We start from the raw sequence: 18887 nt of genomic DNA, 5'->3' as shown, positions 1-18887 counted from the left end.
GCGCGAGCGCGAGCGCGAGCGCCGCGCGACGTATGCCGTATGTATAGCGGAGCGCGCGGGCGCCGGCGGCGCGCGGGCGGGCCGGCTGGGATCTGCTCGCGCCGGTTTAGGCCGGTCCTCTCCTGCTCCGGTCTAGTTCTTGATTGACAGCCCGGCACTTGTTTACCACGGCGCGGCCGCCGCCACTCGCCTCAATGAGACTGCTGAGCTGGCACAAAAAGGGAGCGAGAAGGGAAGAAAAGGAGAGGGAGGCAAACTTTGGGCGCCTTCGAGGGGAGCGAATTTAAATGGCCCCCAACTCACCAGTCAGTTTTCGGTGCTGAATTTCGTTCAGAGGATTTGCACAAGGGAAGAGGAAAATAGTACTGAGATAGAAGAGAATCATTGTGATTTCTGAATAAAAGGACCCGCATATAGACGCTTTTTCTCCCTTTTCTCTTTTGATGTGAGGGAAGCATCGCGTTCTGTAGCTTCGGTACTTTAGTGAGGAAAAGTTAAATGATAATACCAATTTCATCTACTCTCATGGTTAATGTTGGCTTCTACGCTGAAAAACTACATCACTAAGACATTTACGTAATTATAGTATCTACTCAGAAGGCTAAAAAAGAATCCAGAATCCCCTCCCACATTTTCGTTAAATACATATTTTTGGAGAAATTTTAAAAAATATTTGGCCTAAAGAAAATTGGTTGTAAAATGAAAGCAGTTGGGAACAATTAGTGTTCATTTTTCAAGGATGTGGAACAGTGTTGTTTCCCCGTAAGCAGGCACCTTTTAAATCTAGAGATATATTTTTTTATATATGCAAATTTCTAGCTGTTGCTAGGACAGACTTAGTGTGATCATTTTAGGTTCAATAAAGAATTTTTATTTTTAGCTCTGAAACTGACATTAAAATCACTGTTCCTTTTTTCTTTTTAACTTCAACGTTTGACGAAGTTTTCTAATGGTTTTAGAATTGTAACGTTCATGTCATCTGCGTCAAAACTGACAGACCTTAAAGGTTTGCACAATTTTTATTTTATATATAGTCTTAGGATAAATATTTAAGTTAACCATTGGAGACAAAGATAACGCGTTAGTGAGAGGTTTGAGCTCTGACTCTTGTTGAACATATATTGTGTTAGATACAGATGCTTTACAGTTTGAGTCATTTACCATTAAAAAACTGACTTTAAGGGCATTGATTATCCCCATCTTACAGATGAGGCAACAGAAGAGTTGGGATTTGTAGTTCACCCAGAGGAAGTGACTAAAGTTAGAATTAAGATCTCTGAGACTCCAAAGCTTGTGGCCTTAATTATTATAGGAGTACCTTTAAGTATTGCCACCAGGAAGAGTGTGTAAAGGTTTAATATCAAGTCTTTTGTTTTCTTTTTCTGTTTGTTAGATGATGATAATTCAGAAGAAGGCTTCAACACTATTCATTCAGGAAGGCATGAATATGCATTCAGCTTCGAGCTTCCACAGACGTAAGTATTATGAGTAACAGGCATTTTTCACAAACCTCCATTCTTTTAAAGTTAAAATTATTCTAAATTTAAATATTTTTAGTTTAAAAAAAAACCCTTTTCATCACTGAATGTTGCTAGAGGAAAACAATACACTAAAAAAAGAAGCTGCTTTTTAATGTAGCCTGGCAAAATTATAGAAAGCAAAGCTCAATTCTTAGTACTCTGTCTCCAAATTCATGAGGTCTTTAAAACTGAAGTAGTATTTCATGTACCCTGAGTGAATTGGAAGGTGCTAGTCTGAATGTAAGCACTTTCTATTTTATTGTCAGTTGAAATTAGCAGAAGCATAGAGCTTATCAAGTCTCTTATTCAGTAATTTATAAAAATCCAGTGTTTTTTCTGTTAATGCTAACCAACAGCAGTAAGGTAAAAAGATAAACATAATTAGGAATATCCTAACTTTGATACAAATTCAGTAGCTTCTGTGCAAAGAGCTATTGAAAAAGTCACAAGAGTGATACTGTGACCTGGACTTAAAAGGAAACACCCATCAGATAACTGAATATAAGGCATGGAATAGAGTATGGAAAAAGGAAAGTGGTTTATTCTTAATGTAAAAATAGATCATCAGAAGAGATTATCCCCCCCAAATTTTCTTAATAATCTTTGTTAATTCTAGTACTTGAGTTGTTTTATGCGGATAGAACTCATAAATGGTATTTTTCAGAGTATTCTATTTACCATATTACTTAACATCTTTCTAAATGTAATGCCCTAATCTACTTTTAAGAGAAATACTGTCTGTGAATATAATGCTAATATTGGGTCTGAATAATTTATCTATAAACCAAAGTCATCTAAAGTAGACTCTGGAAGACTAACATAAATACTGCATTTTACTTTTCTGTGCTATACACGTTAATGTAGGAGTCCAAAATGCAAAAAAAAAAAATCTGTAAAAACCACTACTTCTCATGTTAATCTAAGTTAGTAAATAACTGAACACTGGGTATTTTTCTAATGAAATTATGAAAAAGAGACTAAACTCACTGAAATAAAACCTTCCACAATTAATAAAATCTGGGAGAGTTGAAAACCAGTTCTGATTCTCTTGATACAGATTAATAGAAATGTTGCTTTCTCTTATTAAGCCTATAAAGTTAGAAAACATGGCCAAAAAGAGAACACGAGAAGACTAGGAAATGGAAAAGCAGCTTTTTAGATTTTCGGTAGACTTTATAAAAGGTGAAATTCTGAAATTAATAACAGCTGTTCTAGGCATTTTCTAGACCTTCTTAGTTACTATAAAAAGAGAGAAAATTCCTAGCCAGTGTGTAGAATTTCTCAGTAGAAATACTAAAACCACTCTTAACTTTTTTAAATTTTCAATCTTTCAAGAATTGATTTCCAAACTTTTATAATTTTGCCACCAGCTTTAAAAGTAGCCTCTTCTTAGTTTAAAGGGATTGTATTCTTCTGGCTTTTTAAAGCAAAATTTCTTTAATACTTTAGTGTTAGCTATTGTTTTTTGGAAAACAGGTTTTTTTTTCCCCAATGACTTATCCCTTTGGAAATTAAAAAAATTCTGTTTGATACCTCATTGATACATAAACAGTGCAAATAGTAACACTTCTATGGTGAGCTACTGTATAATTATTAAAAAGAGGTATAAAATTAATATATTGAACTTTATATTCTGCACAGACCACTTGCTACCTCATTCGAAGGCCGACATGGCAGTGTGCGCTATTGGGTGAAAGCCGAATTGCACAGGCCTTGGCTTCTACCAGTAAAATTAAAGAAGGAATTTACAGTCTTTGAGCATATAGATATCAACACTCCTTCATTACTGGTAAGAATTGACTGAATTCTTCATTCTTTGTTTTTGGCATATAAATACTAAAGAATAATCACCTAAAACTATGCAATCTGTATAATTTTAAAATAGTGATTTTAAATTCCATAAATACTAATTTATTTTTAAAAATACAGTCAAGAGCACACAAATTAATGAAGAATATGCTCATATTTTCTGACACTGTAATAACTTTAAGAAAATTTTAAAAGTAAAGACAGCATATGGTATGAGATAACTCTCACTCGGAAGTTAAAAGAATAACAAAAAAATAGATCTATTCCCTGGATAATTTTAGTAGAGGAGGAACGGCAGTATCAATTATTATAAGACAATATCACTTACTATGAAAATATCATAATCTAAAATTTGAACTGCATTGATATTCCAATACAGGGATAGTTGTCAAATGATGGGGAGATTGTCACTTTCACGAAAAAAAAGAATTATATTTTAAAAGAAATCCTTTTTAATTGCATTTTTTTCATGAGATTCAAATTTATCTTAAAAATGAGAGTTTTCCTTTTTTCACATAACTAATTTTTACATTCTCAAAAATGTTAACATTTGGGATTATAACCAAGTTGCTTTTCAAGCTGCCTTTTTTTTTTTTAAGGCAGTTGAAGTGGAATGTGGAAAGGGTTTTTTTGTTTGTTTGATAGGTTGTTTTTAATTACTGTATATGTAAATAATGTGAGCTAAAACTATGTTTATGGAATATGATGTTAAGCCCTGTACCCCTTTTTTTAATTGGATGGAGATTTATATAAAGACAAAAATAATTGTATAATTCAGAAGCCATTGGTTAGTTTTTTAAAAAAGTATATTTGAATACACTTGGAAAAAAGCTACACTGCTTGTAATTTTAATTCTCCAAGAATTTAGGGTTTTATTTTAAAACATTGTTACACTGTCCTAATTTGTGCATTGACCTTTTTCTCTAAATTTATTTCTTACAGTCACCCCAAGCAGGCACAAAAGAAAAGACTCTCTGTTGCTGGTTCTGTACCTCAGGCCCAATATCCTTAAGTGCCAAAATTGAAAGGAAGGGCTATACCCCAGGTATGTATGAGATGGATTCCCAATGAAAACGATCTTTCTTCACTTAGCTTTTGTGTATAAATGTATAGTATTTTTACTAAATGCAAACATAATACAGTATTCTTTGGTAAAATAACCCAGTTTTCTTTCATAAATGGGAATGTAGTGTCCATTTTTAAATAGCTACTAGAAATGAGTAGTTCATTTTTATAATTCTAAGTTAACTTGCCACTTTTGGGACTGTTTTTCATCCATGTAGTCCATTGAACTTTCAGACTTTGGCTTAACAATCTACATTTCTGGAGTTTTAGTTGTTTTTGTTTTTGTTTAACAGCAGATTCATATTTTTTTCCCTCTAGGTGAATCAATTCAGATATTTGCTGAGATTGAGAACTGCTCTTCCCGAATGGTAGTGCCAAAGGCAGCCATTTACCAAACACAGGCCTTCTATGCCAAAGGGAAAATGAAGGAAGTAAAACAGCTTGTGGCTAACTTGCGTGGGGAATCCTTATCATCTGGAAAGACAGATACATGGAATGGAAAGTTGCTGAAAATTCCACCAGTTTCTCCCTCTATCCTCGACTGTAGCATAATTCGTGTGGAATATTCACTAATGGTAGGTATAGATTTAAGGATTTGTTGTTTAGTATTAAAGTCATGAGGATATCATTTTTTCTTACTCTAGGATTTGGTTTTTATATTCTATATCTCATATATACAAGTATATGTAAATCTGTGAGTTACAGTTACTAATTTTATGTCACATGTAAACGTGCCACACAGTATTATACGTAGTGGAGGAATTTTTCTTGTATATTCTATGTATATGTAAGTAAATGAAGGTCTGAGATAACATTAAAATTGGGTTATTAGTTTTTAAAAAAAGAAATAATGCTTGTAATTCTAAGCTTACTGTCTCCTTTCAATGTTTAGGTATATGTGGATATTCCTGGAGCTATGGATTTATTTCTTAATTTGCCCCTTGTCATTGGTACCATTCCTCTACACCCATTTGGTAGCAGAACCTCAAGTGTAAGCAGTCAGTGTAGCATGAATATGAACTGGCTTGGTTTATCCCTACGTGAAAGACCTGAAGGTAATTTGATAATGCATGTTTAAGCCTAATCTGTTATTACTATTTTCAAGAACATAATTTTGCTAATAATATTTTATGACTAGATAAACTCTTGTCTGTATCTGTAGGAAGTAGATGCATCCCTAATGTTAGATTTAAAACCTATATCCCCCTAGTTTTAATCACAAAACAATTATTATTTTTATCTTGACATTCCTTTTTAATATCTACTATTCTGTGTATTTTGACATGCATAAGAACATGCTGTTCGAATTGCGTGTATCTTTTTCCTTCAGCACCACCCAGCTATGCAGAAGTGGTAACAGAGGAACAAAGGCGGAACAATCTTGCACCAGTGAGTGCTTGTGATGACTTTGAGAGAGCACTTCAAGGACCACTGTTTGCATATATCCAGGAGTTTCGGTTCTTGCCTCCACCTCTTTATTCAGAAGTAAGCACAGCTCCTCAAGTCTGAAATGGGCTAACTCTCCTGGAAAAGAGCATTACAGACTTTTTAAAAAATACATTTAGATTTTGATTAACATCATATTTAATAGAGAAACATAAATTAGAACAACAGGATTAAACATTAGATTAAATTTAATAAGTAGGATTCTTATATTATTGGGGAAATAGGGAATAATTTTAATGTATCAATAGGAGTGGCATTTTGCAATCATGAACTAATTAAGTAGGTAGAATTTATCTTTTCCAGTTTAATTCTTGCACATTTTTACATTCCCAGTCATAGGGGAAAATAACATATTTGCAAAAATGTTAGACAAATATTTCTACACTGTTTATTTTTATACATCTCATATTGATGTCCACTAAGCATTTACATAAGCATTTACATGAGTAAAATGTGGCTCTTAACTTGGGAGAAGCTCACAGACTGATGAGAACAAATTTAGAAGCAAAATATTCCATAACAGTGGGATAGGAATACACACAGTTCATTTGAAGAGCAGTTCATTAGGCCTTGGAAATCAGGAAGGCTTCCCTGGGAAGGTGATTGTTAAGTTCAATCTTGAGAATACATCTTAATATATATTGTGCCGGGCTTTAAAGTTGGCCTTGATACCAATATAATACCAAGTAATTTTGTAAATCACTAGAATCAACTTTATCCTTTTGGTTATCACAGTTTAGCTATTTAACAATGAAATATTACTCCCAAATAAAACCTGAGTGGGATTGCTGCACTCTGCAAGAAATTGCTGCTTTCCCCCCTTAATTATCTGACTAGAAGAGTCCATTTTCCTCCAGATGTGGTTAATAGAAGATCCACTTTATCCATTGATTATAGGATATTTAGAATTTGTTCTTGCAAATTATTCATTAGCCATATTTTTCTATCCCACAATTCCATTTCACACAATTTTCCCTTACATGCTAAAAATGTTCTCCCACTTACTATAGATTTCATTACTACATTTTTATGCCAATGTTGCTGTCTTAAGTCCGTAATTGCTGATTTGATCTGAGACTTTCTGGCTGTACAACAGGCATTTTAAAAGAATGGCAATCTCAGTATCCACTTTTAAGCAATTTGTGGCAAAATTCTACTACCTTTTAAAGTGAACTAAAAATAAGAGAATTAAAAACTTTTAAAATCCTAAATTGGTTCAGAATGTGATTCAGTTAATAGTTACATAGAAGGGGGGAAGTTCCAGATTGTATTAAAGTGTTTTTCTCTTGTCATTAAAAGTTACTTGCTTTTTTTCCTTCAAAAACATGTTTTACCTAAAGTTTTGTGAGTCACTTTAGATTGTGCCACATTTAAATGCAAATAAAAAATGGGTCTTGTCCAAAAGATGTTTCAGTAAAAGAAATGTATTAAAGCCAACTAGTTGCCTTCCTGTGCCCATTCTCTCTCTACCTGAGAAGCAACTGAAATATAGTCATTTTGCTTAAATGTATGTGCATATGAAAGTCTCTCTAGTCATAGAGAAGGTGGGCAGACTCTAGAGCATTTTGGGTTCAGCATGGCTATTTCTTGATACAGTTTTCCTAGGCCCTCTCTGGTGTTTTACATCCACAGGTTATTACTTCAAATAAGCTCCAAGAACATTGTTTACACAATGGCATTCTTCCCAAAGCCTAGAAAAGAGATGAGTTGACTTTTGTAAAAGGATGAAAGGGATACTTTACAAAAGGAGATCATTACTATGAAAATGTTCTCCATTGTGTATTTGAATCTTAAGTACTACTAAATGCTGAGTAAAACACCATTCCCTGGTAAAATTTTACCATTAGCTTTTGGGAAAGAAAACTATTTGGGCATATATTGATCTAGTAATTAAATATCAGACACTTTATAGATAATACTAGTATCCTTTTCTCCCTTCCCCTACATGCTGTGTATGTTCTTTCTGATTCCTCAGTAATACTTATAATGTTAGTCATTGCTGCATTTTTACTAGACTTTATCAAGTCACTTTGTAATTTTTTTTCACTTTTTTTTTAGATTGATCCAAATCCTGATCAGTCAGCAGATGATAGACCATCCTGCCCCTCTCGTTGAAGGAACACTTGGTTAAATCAAGTTGATGTGGGTTCTGGACTGTATCTCTTCCCAGCTGAGGACAGAGAAGTATCTTGGAGACACGTTTTCAGAGGAAGTGGAATTGCTTTTGCCCAGAAAAATGGCAAACACATGAAACAGCCAGTGATCATGCTTTAGAAGCCTACAGCAACATTCTGGGACTGCTCCAACATGCTTGAAGATCTAAGCTTTTCTCCTTTAAAACAGGCACATACTAAGAGCAGTCTTCTTAGCCTATGGTCATACGTGTCAAGACACCACGTTGTAAAGAGGGATGATTTCCTTCTTTTGATTTGAAAATTTGCACATGCTCAATGCTTACATTGTGCAGTTCCGATGTCACTACAGCTTTTTTTTTTTTTCCATTTATGCCAGACTCTTGATACTCTTTAAAAACTTGTTTGTGGTCAGCACAACAAGGAACAAAAGAAAGCTTTGAAAAAACTTAAACATGAAAAAAACGCACTGACTTTTTTTTTTTATTTAATATAGCCTGGACTTTACCTGCGTATGCACATGCTCAGAAATGTCCTACTAGGCTGACCATGTATCACCTCTTCAGCTTGGATCCTATTGTGGATTTATTTACAAACATCAAATGCCTTCAAGCCAATCCTTCTTGCTGTATGTTTTGCAGCCTACTGTAGTAGATACGCAACAGATATGTGGGAAAAGAGATAAGAGGAGGAAGCTAATAGACTTTGTCAAGATTGTATACCTTCTTGGTTTCTTTTAAGAATTTGTTGCCTTTCTACTATTACAGCAAAGCAGCATTTTGTTACTGACTGCCTAAAATCACTTAATCTCAGGTGAACGCATCACTTGCCAAACTGTTGGAATGCTATTTGTGTTTTGTTGCACTGTTATTTTGTTTGGTTGGTTGGTTGGCTTTTTGGAGAGGGAAATTTGGAAAAGGGACATACACAAAAGTGATACCCCACCCACATTCCCTTTTTATCATTACATAAAAGAAGAAACTAGCAGAGCTAAGAATGGAGTAAAGATAGGCAGTATGGCAGGCACCAGCAAAGAGTTAAGGGCTTGTTGCTCTTAAAAATTATTGTTATTTTTATTAAGAGTATGGAAATTTTCCAGTCACTGGAGAGGAGGAGAAAGTGCATTTATTTTTATAACAGAGTTACTTAATTACCTCCAAAACACATATGTTGGAAATCATTTTTGCTGGTGCAGAGTGTTTTAATGAGCAGGAATATATATATATTCAGGTTACGATTAGAGAGCTTAATTTATACATTTCCTGTCCTGCTAAAGCTTCTCAGAGCTTGAAAACCCAAGTTTATTCTAAAAGTGTATAACTTCAAAATTATAAATACTAGAACGTGTGCTGGAATGAGAACTGTTTTCTATTTTTGTGGTTTTTCTAGTGAAAGTATTTTTTCCATTACCTAAAGAACATTTTGTTAAACATGAGAAACCACTCACTTTGAGTATATATAGATAAGAAGAGCAACCACATCAGTAAATTATAGTTTATATTAAAGATAATTTACAGTTGGCTCATAACAAATATACCAGCATTCATGATGACACTTAAAAACCATTTTCCAAGGTACCAAGTGTACTGATGGTCTTATTTTAGAAGGAATTCAGCTCTGATGTTTTTAATGAAAATCAGCATCTGTGATGTTGCAACATACGTGTGAAATGGGTGTTACATCTATCCTGCCATTTAACCCCACAGTTAATAAAGTGGCTGAAAATAACAGTAACTCTGGCTTGGTGCTTGACTTGGTTAAATACTGTCTTAAAGCTTCATACAAAACAAATAGGCTTTTCCATAAGTGGCCTTTAAGAAAACATGGAAGACAATTCATGTTTGAAAATGCTGACAGGGTGAAGAAAGCCCAGCGTAAAAATGAATCGCGTTTTAAGTGATTCAGTAAAGGGTTTGGGCTCCCGTAGCAAACTAATACTAGATAATAAGGAAATGGGGGTGAAATATTTTTTTATTGTTGTTAAATCATTTTGTGAATGTCCCCCTCAAAAGAAGCTAATGGAATATTTGGCATAAAGGGCATTTGGTGGTTTTATTTTTGTTTGGGGGGGGGGATTGTCTGAAAATCCCTTTTCTTTTCTCTCTTATGTCTAACTGACTAGGGAACAATTGTTGATATGCATAGCATTGGAATACTTATCACCATATACTCTTATAAATAACACATGAAGCAAGAATGACCAATATTCTGATAATTGGCACTGGGTCACAAAATGAAATGTGATTAAATTTTAAATATATAAAACTTTATCAAATAAAGTTTTATTTACCCCATTGAAGTATTTCTTTACTTTCTTGTTTAGAGGCATTACTTTACTCTTTTCTAAATATTGGTCAATTCCTGACATAAGATGTGAGGTTCACAGTTGTATTCCAGTATTCAAGATAGATTCCTGATTTTGCAATTAGGAAAAGTAAAATCCAAAACATTAGCAAAACAAAGTGCAATATTAAATGTTTGCTTTATAGATTATATTCTATGGCTGTTTGTAATTTCTCTTTTTTTCCTGTTTTATTTGGTGCTGAATATGTCCTTGTAGGCTCTGTTTTAAGAAAACAATATGTGGGAAATGATTTAATTTTTCCTATTGCTCTTCCTTGTGGAAAATAAAGTGTTTTGTTTTTTTCTTTTTTGTAAAATTGTTTGGAGAGTTATTTGAATCTTGATCATGTCAGTAACTCATCATACATGCAAACACTATTAGGACTACAATTAAACTCTATTTTAAGCCAGTCTGGATAAGAATTGCTTCAAGCCACCAAAGAGAACTACTGAAGCCTTAAAGGAATTTTTAATACTAATTTATCAGTGTTTGGCTTAATAATTCATCAAATTATGGATGCTTTTTTTGATAAAACCTATAAATTCATTATATAAATTCCAGTCCTCTCTATGAACCAGGTAAAATAGTTTCACTTTCAGGTACAAATTCCCTCTTGCTGTGATATGTCCAAGTTTCTAGTACTTCAAGAGCACATAAATTTAAAAGGTATATTAACATCTTACAAAAATATTTTTTCTGAATTTTTAAACAACAGTGAGTACTTTTTCTCAATGTGTGGATTTGACAGTGATTTGTAACAAGTACTTTTGGATCACATTTAGAAAATAACTATTTCAGTGTTATATATTTATAGATCAGCTATCAAGTTGTACATGTGCCTTACTATATGAATCTCCCATATTCTGAAATGTGTATACACATATAAAGTGTGTTACAAAGAAATGTTGAGACAATATAATCAATTTTATGGAAATAAGAGCTAGCAATCTACCCAATGTCTTTATACAATAAGGAATAAATGACTCGGGAAAGAATTAGAGCTTGGGAAGCGGAGACATAGGTTTTGGGTTCTGTAACTTTAGATGTAGCCTTAAACAAGATGTGTGAATTTTGATGTCTTCATCTACAAAGTGGAAAAGTAGGTATCCAAAGTCCCCTTCATCAAGGCAGAAGATTGTAATACATCTTTAGGTAAATAATTCTCTAAGTCAATTATAACATTGGGAATGAACCACATTGCTTCTAAATTTGTATTAGAATACTCTCAGGTCAGTACATATTTCAAGTTATATACGACTCTATACTTACCAAAATCTTTATCACCAGTTAGGATTTAATGAATGGCCAAACTCAGTATATTTTTCAGGATTATAATGTAACAGAGGGAGAAACTCAAGACTAGCTTAAGTAAAAAACTGTATTAACCAGTAATTCCAAGGATGAATTATATTAAGTACATTCAGATCCAGAAATCCAAATAATGCCCTGAGGACACACTCTTTTGTCTCTCATCTCTGTTCACTTACCTTTTTTCATATTAGCCTTATTCTTTGATATTAGATGGGCCAGGAAAGATAACCCCAACTTTTACAGCTTCTGGAAGAAAAGCCATCTTGACTCCAAATCACTTGTTAGGGGAGATTCTGATTGGCCAATATCTAGGTCATGTCTCATGCCACATAGAATGGGTTTCCCAATAGAAATCTGTTTCCAGAAGAAGGGAGAAAAAAGGTTACTATATATTCTTGCTATTTCAAGTGTTGTCCAAACCAGCAGCAATGGCATCACTTAAGAAGTGCATTAGAAAAGCAGAATATCAAGGTCTATCCCAGAATACTGTTTACATGATTCCCAGGTAATGTATAAGTACAGTAAAATTTAAGAAGCTCTGTAGCACACCAAAATTAAGAGATGAAGACACAACAGGCAACTTTATTTTCATGAGTCCCAAACTAACTGAGCTGAGGATTTGGGGTACTTAATAAGTGAAAAATAATCATGCCATTTTATTTTTTTTAAGATTTTATTATTCATTTGAGAGAGAGCGTGTGTGCACGCGCAGGAGCAGGGGGGAGGGGCAGAGGGAGACGGAGAAGCAGGCCCTCCACTGGGAGCCCTACACAGGACCGGATCCCAAGACGTGGGGATCATGACCTGAGCCAAAGGCAGCCACTTAACCGACTAAGCCCCCCCAGGTGCCCCAATAATGCCACTTTAAATCCCAAAGCCTGTTTATGGCTTGATATTTTTGAGATACAACTTTGTAACTACTATAATAATAAATATTATACCTTCAGAATTCCTATAACAACAATCAGCATTTCTCAAAACATGCATGACTGAATGACGAAATATTTTGCCTTTTTATTTCTTGATTTCAAAATCAATAGGAGATGCATTTTTCAATTCATGTGAGAAAAATTTATTGATATAAGAAAATTAATTTGACTTTTGAGGAATATAGTCTGCAATTTTTTTTTAGAAAAAATTTAGGAAAATGTGGGAAATACATGAATATGGAAATCTAATACATGAATATGTCAAGTTCAAGACAACCAGTAGTTTAAAAATCCAAATGCACAAGCCCAACTGGAAATAGAACCAGTATCACTGTCTTTGTTGAACAGCACGAAATTAAACATATAAGTAAAAAAACATATTTTTTCAAACCAGCTATACAGACACCAACTTAGGTAAATGAAGTCACGATATTATAGAGTCAAAAAAAACAAAAAGTTGCTTTAGAATAGGTCTAGTATTTATATGTATATAAATGTTTATATGTGCATAAAAGAGTATATAGCCTAATGTGATTAAAGAAAACAAGTGTTTATGACATTAGGAATTTCTGATACATTATAGTTAATTCTAACTGGAAATGGATATTTGCTACTTCTAAATTGAAGACTTACATAAGTTCTCAACATCAATTTCCAATCTAAACAAAAGGATTACTACCTCTGGCCTGGTAGGTCTCTGGGAACATTAATAAAGTTAAAATAGTGAGTTAAAACATCTTTGTATAATTTAGAGATTTATTTACTAGTTACACAAAACAGTCTTACCAGTGAACAGAAGGATGTGAAAGATTATATAAACATATTGTCCTAACATAAGTCTGACAGTGTCGATACAATGGTTGAAAGCAAATTATTGCACTTTAGATGACATGAATTTTTGCCAAAAGGAGAAGCCATCTGATCCTTACTGAATATAGGAATTTTTACTTATTAGATAATTTTTCTCTAATGAATTAATAGTTTAAATAATGATAGAAATGCAAAAAAAAAAAACTGCTAGAATAAGCAGCCAGTTTCTGCTTTGCTTTTTTTAAGGAAATCAACATTTCTACCTTCAAACGTAAGACACACTTTTATAATCTACACCTCTTGACAGATCTGAATCCCAAAATGTAGTACTCAAGATGTTTAGGACAACAGGAAAATAACAGGAAACTAAGATACAGCACACGCATCACGTAAACAAGGATGCTGGCAGCCTATAAAGGCATACCCGGAACCCAAACAACAAAATCACACACACATTCTCTTCCAAAACTGTTAATTCCCAAATTACAAAAGCAAAGGAGAAAATACCCTCTCCCCTTACTCCTCCTCCTTCTATTTGCAGAGTCAACTTTAGGAAACCCCTGTGAAGAAAGAGCCATAGGAGTGCATGCTGTGTAAGGGAAGCAGTGGACAAATGCCTCGGGCTGGTGAGTTTTTTTGAGTGCCTTGAGCAGACTGATCAGGAAAAGCCCAATAAATTCCCTCATTACATTGTCCTTGGTATCAGTTTCCTACTGGCTGCCTCAACAAAATACTTCAAACCAGGAGACTTAAAACAACTGAGATTTATTCTCTCACAGTTCTGGGGGCTAGAAGTACAAAATCATGGCATGTTCCTTCTGAAGTCTGTAGAAGCTGACATTTCCTTGCCTCTTCTTGCTTCTGGTGGTGGCTGGCAAACTTCGGCAGTGCTTGACTTGTGCATCACTGGAATCTCTCCCTTGTTTATCTAATGGCCATCTTCTCCCAGTATTATCCGTCTCTTCCTATGGATTTTTCCTGAGTCTCTCCTCATCTTCTACAGACATAGTCATGCTGGATTAAGGGCCCACCCTACTCCAGGATGACTTTATATTAAATAATTACATCTGCAATGACCCTGTTCCAAATAAAGTCATATTCTGAGATACTGCGGATTAGAGTTTCAACCTATCTTTTTAGGAGACACAATTCAACCCATAACAACTTCTTTTCCTCCAAAAAACTAAACAGGGTAACAATGTAATGCCTGTAAGAAAAAGCTACCTATTTAGAAGAAATACAGTTAGCTATTCCTCACTTTATAGAGCAGATTTAGTCCTGAACTGTAAAATCACTATAGATCAAAGGAAATATTCCCTTCCCACCACCCTTTTTTTTCCTGATGAGATAATGTGGGAGGTGAGCACTCATCTGGGAGATAAGAAACCTAAGTTCTGGTCCACAGACACTAAGTGGCTGAATGAACTTGAACAAGTCATCTGACTTTTCTGATGTTCCATTTCCTGCTTCCTTTTTTAAAATTTAAATTCAATTAATTAACATATAATGTATTACTAGTTTCAGAGATAGAGGTCAGTGATTTATCAGTCTTATATAATACCCAGTGCTCATTACATCACATGCCCTCCTTAATGTCCAGCACCCAGTTACCCCATCCCCCCACCTCCCTCCCCTCCAGCAACCCTCAGTTTGTTTCCTGTGATTAAGAGTCTCTTATAGTTTTTCTCCCTGATCTCATCTCGTTTTATTTTTTCCTCTCCTCCCCTGTGATCCTCCATTTGATTTCTTAAATTCCACATATCAGTGAGATCATATGATAATTGTCTTTCTCTGATTGACCTATTTTTCTTAGCATAATACCCTCTAGTTCCATCCACATGATTGCAAATGACAAGATTTCATTTTTTGATGGCTGAGTAGTATTCCATTGTGTGTGTATATATATATATATATATATATACCACATCTTCTTTATCCATTCATCTGTCGGTGGACATCTGTGCTCTTTCCATATTTTAGCTATTGTGGATGTTGCTGCTATGAACATTGAGTGCAAGTGCCCCTTCAAATCACTATTTTTATATCCTTTGGATAAATACTTAGCAGTGCAATTGCTGGGTCATAGGGTAGCTCTATTTTTAATTTTTTGAGGAACCTCCGTACTGTTTTCCAGAGTGGCTGCACCAGCTTGCATTCCCACCAACAGTGTAAGAGTTCCCCTTTCTCTGAATCCTCATCAACATCTGTTTTCTCCTAAGTTGTTAATTTTAGCCATTTCTGACTGGTGTGAGGTGGTATCTCATTGTGGTTTTGATTTGCATTTTCCTGATGCCGAGTGATGTTGAGGACTTTTTCATGTGTCTGTTGGCCATTTGGATTCCTTCTTTGGAGAAATGTCTGTTCATGTCTTCTGTCCATTTCTTGACTGGATTATTTGGTTTTGGGGTGTTGAGTTTGATAAATTCTTATAGATTTTGGATACTAGTCCTTTATCTGATAACATTGGCCAATATCTTCTCCCATTCTGTCAGTTCTCTTTTGGTTTTGTTGACTGTTTTTTGTCTTGTTTTGTTTTTCTGTTGCAAAAGCCTTTTATCTTGATGAAGTCCCAATAGTTCATTTTTGCCTTTGTTTCCCTTGCCTTTGGAGATGTGTCTAGAAATGAGTTGCTGTGGCCAAGGTCACAGAGGTTGCTGCCTATGTTCTCCTCTAGGATTTTGATGGATTCCTGTCTTACATTTAGGTCTTTCATCCATTCTGAGTCTATTTTTGTGTATGGTGTAAGGAAATGGTCCAGTTTCATTCCTCTGCATGTGGCTGTCCAATTTTCCCAACACCATTTTTTGAAGACACTGTCTTTTTTCCATTGGATATTCTTTCCTGCTTTGTTGAAGATTAGTTGACCATAGAGTTGTGGGTCCATTTCTGGATTCTCTGTTCCATTGATCTGTGTGTCTGTTTTTGTGCCAGTACCATACTATCTTGATGATTACAGCTTTGTAATCCAGCTTCAAGTCCAGAAATGTGATGCCACTGGTTTTGCCTTTCTTTTTCAACATTCCTCTGGCTATTCAGGGTCTTTTCTGGTTCCATACAAATATTAGGATTATTTGTTCCAGCTCTGTGAAAAAAGTGGATGGTATTTTGATAGGGATTGCCCTGAATGTGTGGATTGCTCTAGGTAGCATAGACATTTTAACAATATTTGTTCTTCCAATCCATGAGCATGGAACGTTTTTCCATTTCTTTGTGTCTCCCTCAATTTCTTTCATGAGTGTTCTACAGTTTTCTGAGTACAGATCCTTTGCCTCTTTAGTTAGTTTTATTCCGAGGTATCTTATGGTTTTTGGTGCAATTGTAAATGGGATCGACTCCTTAATTTCTCTTTCGTCTGATTGTTAGTGTACAGAAATGCAACTGATTTCTGTGCATTGATTTTATATCCTGCTATGTTGCTGAATTCCTATATGAGTTCTAGCAATTTTGGGGTGGAGTCTTTTGGGTTTTCCACATAAAGTATCATGTCATCTGTGAAGAGTGAGTTTGACCTCTTTGCTGATTCGGATGCCTTTTATTTCTTTTTGTTGTCTGATTGCTGAGGCTAGGACTTCTAGTACTATGTTGAACAACAGAGGTGATAGTGGACATCCCTGTCGTGTTCCTGACCTTAGAGGAAAAGCTCTCAGTTTTTCCCCATTGAGAATGATATTCACTGTGGGCTTTTCATAGATGGCTTTTATGATATTGAGGTATGTACCCTCTATCCCTACACTGTGAAGAATTTTAATCAAGAAAGGATGCTTACTTTGTCAAATGCTTTTTCAGCATCAATTGAGAGGACCATATGGTTCTTGTCCTTTCTTTTATTAATGTAGTGTATCACATTGATTGATTTGCAGATGTTGAACCAACCTTGCAGCCCAGGAATAAGTTCCACTTGATCATGGTAAATGATCCTTTTAATGTACTGTTAGATCTTATTGACTAGTACCTTGGTAAGAATTTTTTTACATCCATGTTCATCAGGGATATCGGTCTGTAATTCTCCTTTTTGGTGGGGTCTTTGTCTGGTTTTGGGATCAAGGTAATGCTGGCCTCATAGAAAGAGTTCGGAAGTTTTCTTTCCATTTCTATTTTTTGAAACAGCTTCAGAAGAATAGATATTAATTCTTCTTTAAATGTTTGGTAGAATTCCCCTGGGAAGCCATCTGGCCCTGAGCCCTTGTTTGTTGGGAGATTTTTGATTACTGCTTCAATTTCCTTCCTGGTTATGAGTCTGTTCAGGTTTTCTATTTCTTCCTGTTTCAGTTTTGGTAGTTTATACATCTCTAGGAATGTATCCATTTCTTCCAGATTGCCTAATTTACTGGCATATAGTTGCTCATATTATGTTCTTATAATTGTTTGTATTTCTTTGGTGTTGGTTGTGATCTCTTCTCTTTCATTCTAGTTTTTATTTATTTGGGTCCTTTCTCTTTTCTTTTTGTTAAGTCTGGCCAGGGGTTTATCAATCTTATTCTTTCAAAGAACCAGCTCCTAGTTTCGTCAATCTGTTCTACTGTTCTTTTGGTTTCTATTTCATTGATTTCTGCTCTGATCTTTATTATTTTTCCTCTCCTACTGGGTTTAGGCTTTATTTGCTGTTCTTTCTCCAGGTCCTTTATGTGTAAGGTTAGGTTGTGTATTTGAGACCCTTCTTGTTTATTGAGAAAGGCTTGAATTGCTATATACTTTCCTCTTAGGCCTGCCTTTGCTGCATCCCAAAGGTTTTGAACAGTTTTTATTTTCACTTATTTCCATGAATTTTTTAAATTCTTCTTTAATTTCCTGGTTGACCCATTCATTCTTTAGTAGGATGCTCTTTAGTCTCAATGTATTTGAGTTCTTTCCAAATTTCCTCTTGTGATTGAGTTCCAGTTTCAAAGCATTGTGGTCTGAAAATATGCAGGGAATGATCCCAATCATTTGCTACCAGATGAGACCTGATTTGTGACCCAGTATGTGGTCTATTCTGGAGACTGTTCCATGTGCACGTGGAGAAGAATGTGTATTCTGTTGCTCATTTCCTGCTTCCTAATCTACGAGACCCTTGGGGCACCTGGCTGGTCAGTAGGTGGGGCATGTGACTCTTGACCTCGGGGTTGTGAGTTCAAGCCCCACATTGGGTGTAGTAATTACTTATAAAAAAGTAAAAACCTTTAAAAAAAAATGAAACTCCTCTTCCAGCAATACCTTTCTATTCAGAGTAGCAGATATAATTGAATTAAAATACCATAGCCTTGTTTCAGGCTCTGGACTTCAAGATTTTATATTGTTGTAAAATTTATAATTTCCCTATACTTAAACCAGTACTATAGCCTAAAATTTACACAATTGAATTTCACTCTAGAAAATAGTATATAGGTCCTATGTAGGCCACTACTTTATTTGAAAACAGTAAAAGCTCACCATGTTCTTCTATTTTTTTTAATTTTTTTCATCATGTTCTTTTAAAGCTAGCCATGATATCATCCAATGACCATGATGTTTTAGAAAGCACACTGTGTCAGGAATCAAGAAT

General features: G+C 34.8%; 1 protein-coding gene and 1 long non-coding RNA gene across 9 annotated transcripts in view; one reads left to right on the top strand and one right to left on the bottom strand.

Moving 5' to 3' along the window:
- Positions 1-10632, top strand: part of ARRDC3 (arrestin domain containing 3) — a 13648-nt gene extending 3016 nt beyond the window's left edge. The window contains exons 1-9 of one of the 6 annotated variants that reach the window (XM_073888004.1): positions 166-316; positions 960-1006; positions 1394-1475; positions 3162-3309; positions 4272-4374; positions 4713-4969; positions 5287-5449; positions 5725-5879; positions 7899-10632. In XM_073888004.1, the coding sequence (XP_073744105.1) occupies positions 288-316; positions 960-1006; positions 1394-1475; positions 3162-3309; positions 4272-4374; positions 4713-4969; positions 5287-5449; positions 5725-5879; positions 7899-7955 (1041 nt within the window). In that variant the 5' untranslated portion in view covers positions 166-287 and the 3' untranslated portion in view covers positions 7956-10632. Of the gene's footprint in view, positions 1-165; positions 317-942; positions 1007-1393; positions 1476-3161; positions 3310-4271; positions 4375-4712; positions 4970-5286; positions 5450-5686; positions 5880-7898 lie in introns of those variants that run through there. The other 5 variants (XM_073888008.1, XR_003206995.2, XM_025866774.2 and 2 more) reach the window with 5 other exon arrangements.
- The window catches only part of LOC112819928 (uncharacterized), a 69938-nt gene continuing 56285 nt past the window's right edge, over positions 5235-18887 (bottom strand). For all 3 annotated transcript variants that reach the window (XR_012376804.1, XR_012376803.1, XR_003206997.2), the window contains 2 exons: positions 11804-11981; positions 5235-5918 (listed from right to left, as the gene is read on the bottom strand). This is a non-coding gene — a long non-coding RNA (uncharacterized lncRNA). The remainder of the gene's footprint in view (positions 5919-11803; positions 11982-18887) is intronic.

Source organism: Callorhinus ursinus, unplaced genomic scaffold (assembly GCF_003265705.2).
Source record: "Callorhinus ursinus isolate GAN/ISIS: 27379988/994484 unplaced genomic scaffold, GSC_fseal_2.0 scaffold3, whole genome shotgun sequence".
Classification (NCBI taxonomy): domain Eukaryota; kingdom Metazoa; phylum Chordata; class Mammalia; order Carnivora; family Otariidae; genus Callorhinus; species Callorhinus ursinus.
Note: the sequence above shows the minus strand (reverse complement) of the source record. Positions and strands in the feature narration are given on the sequence as shown.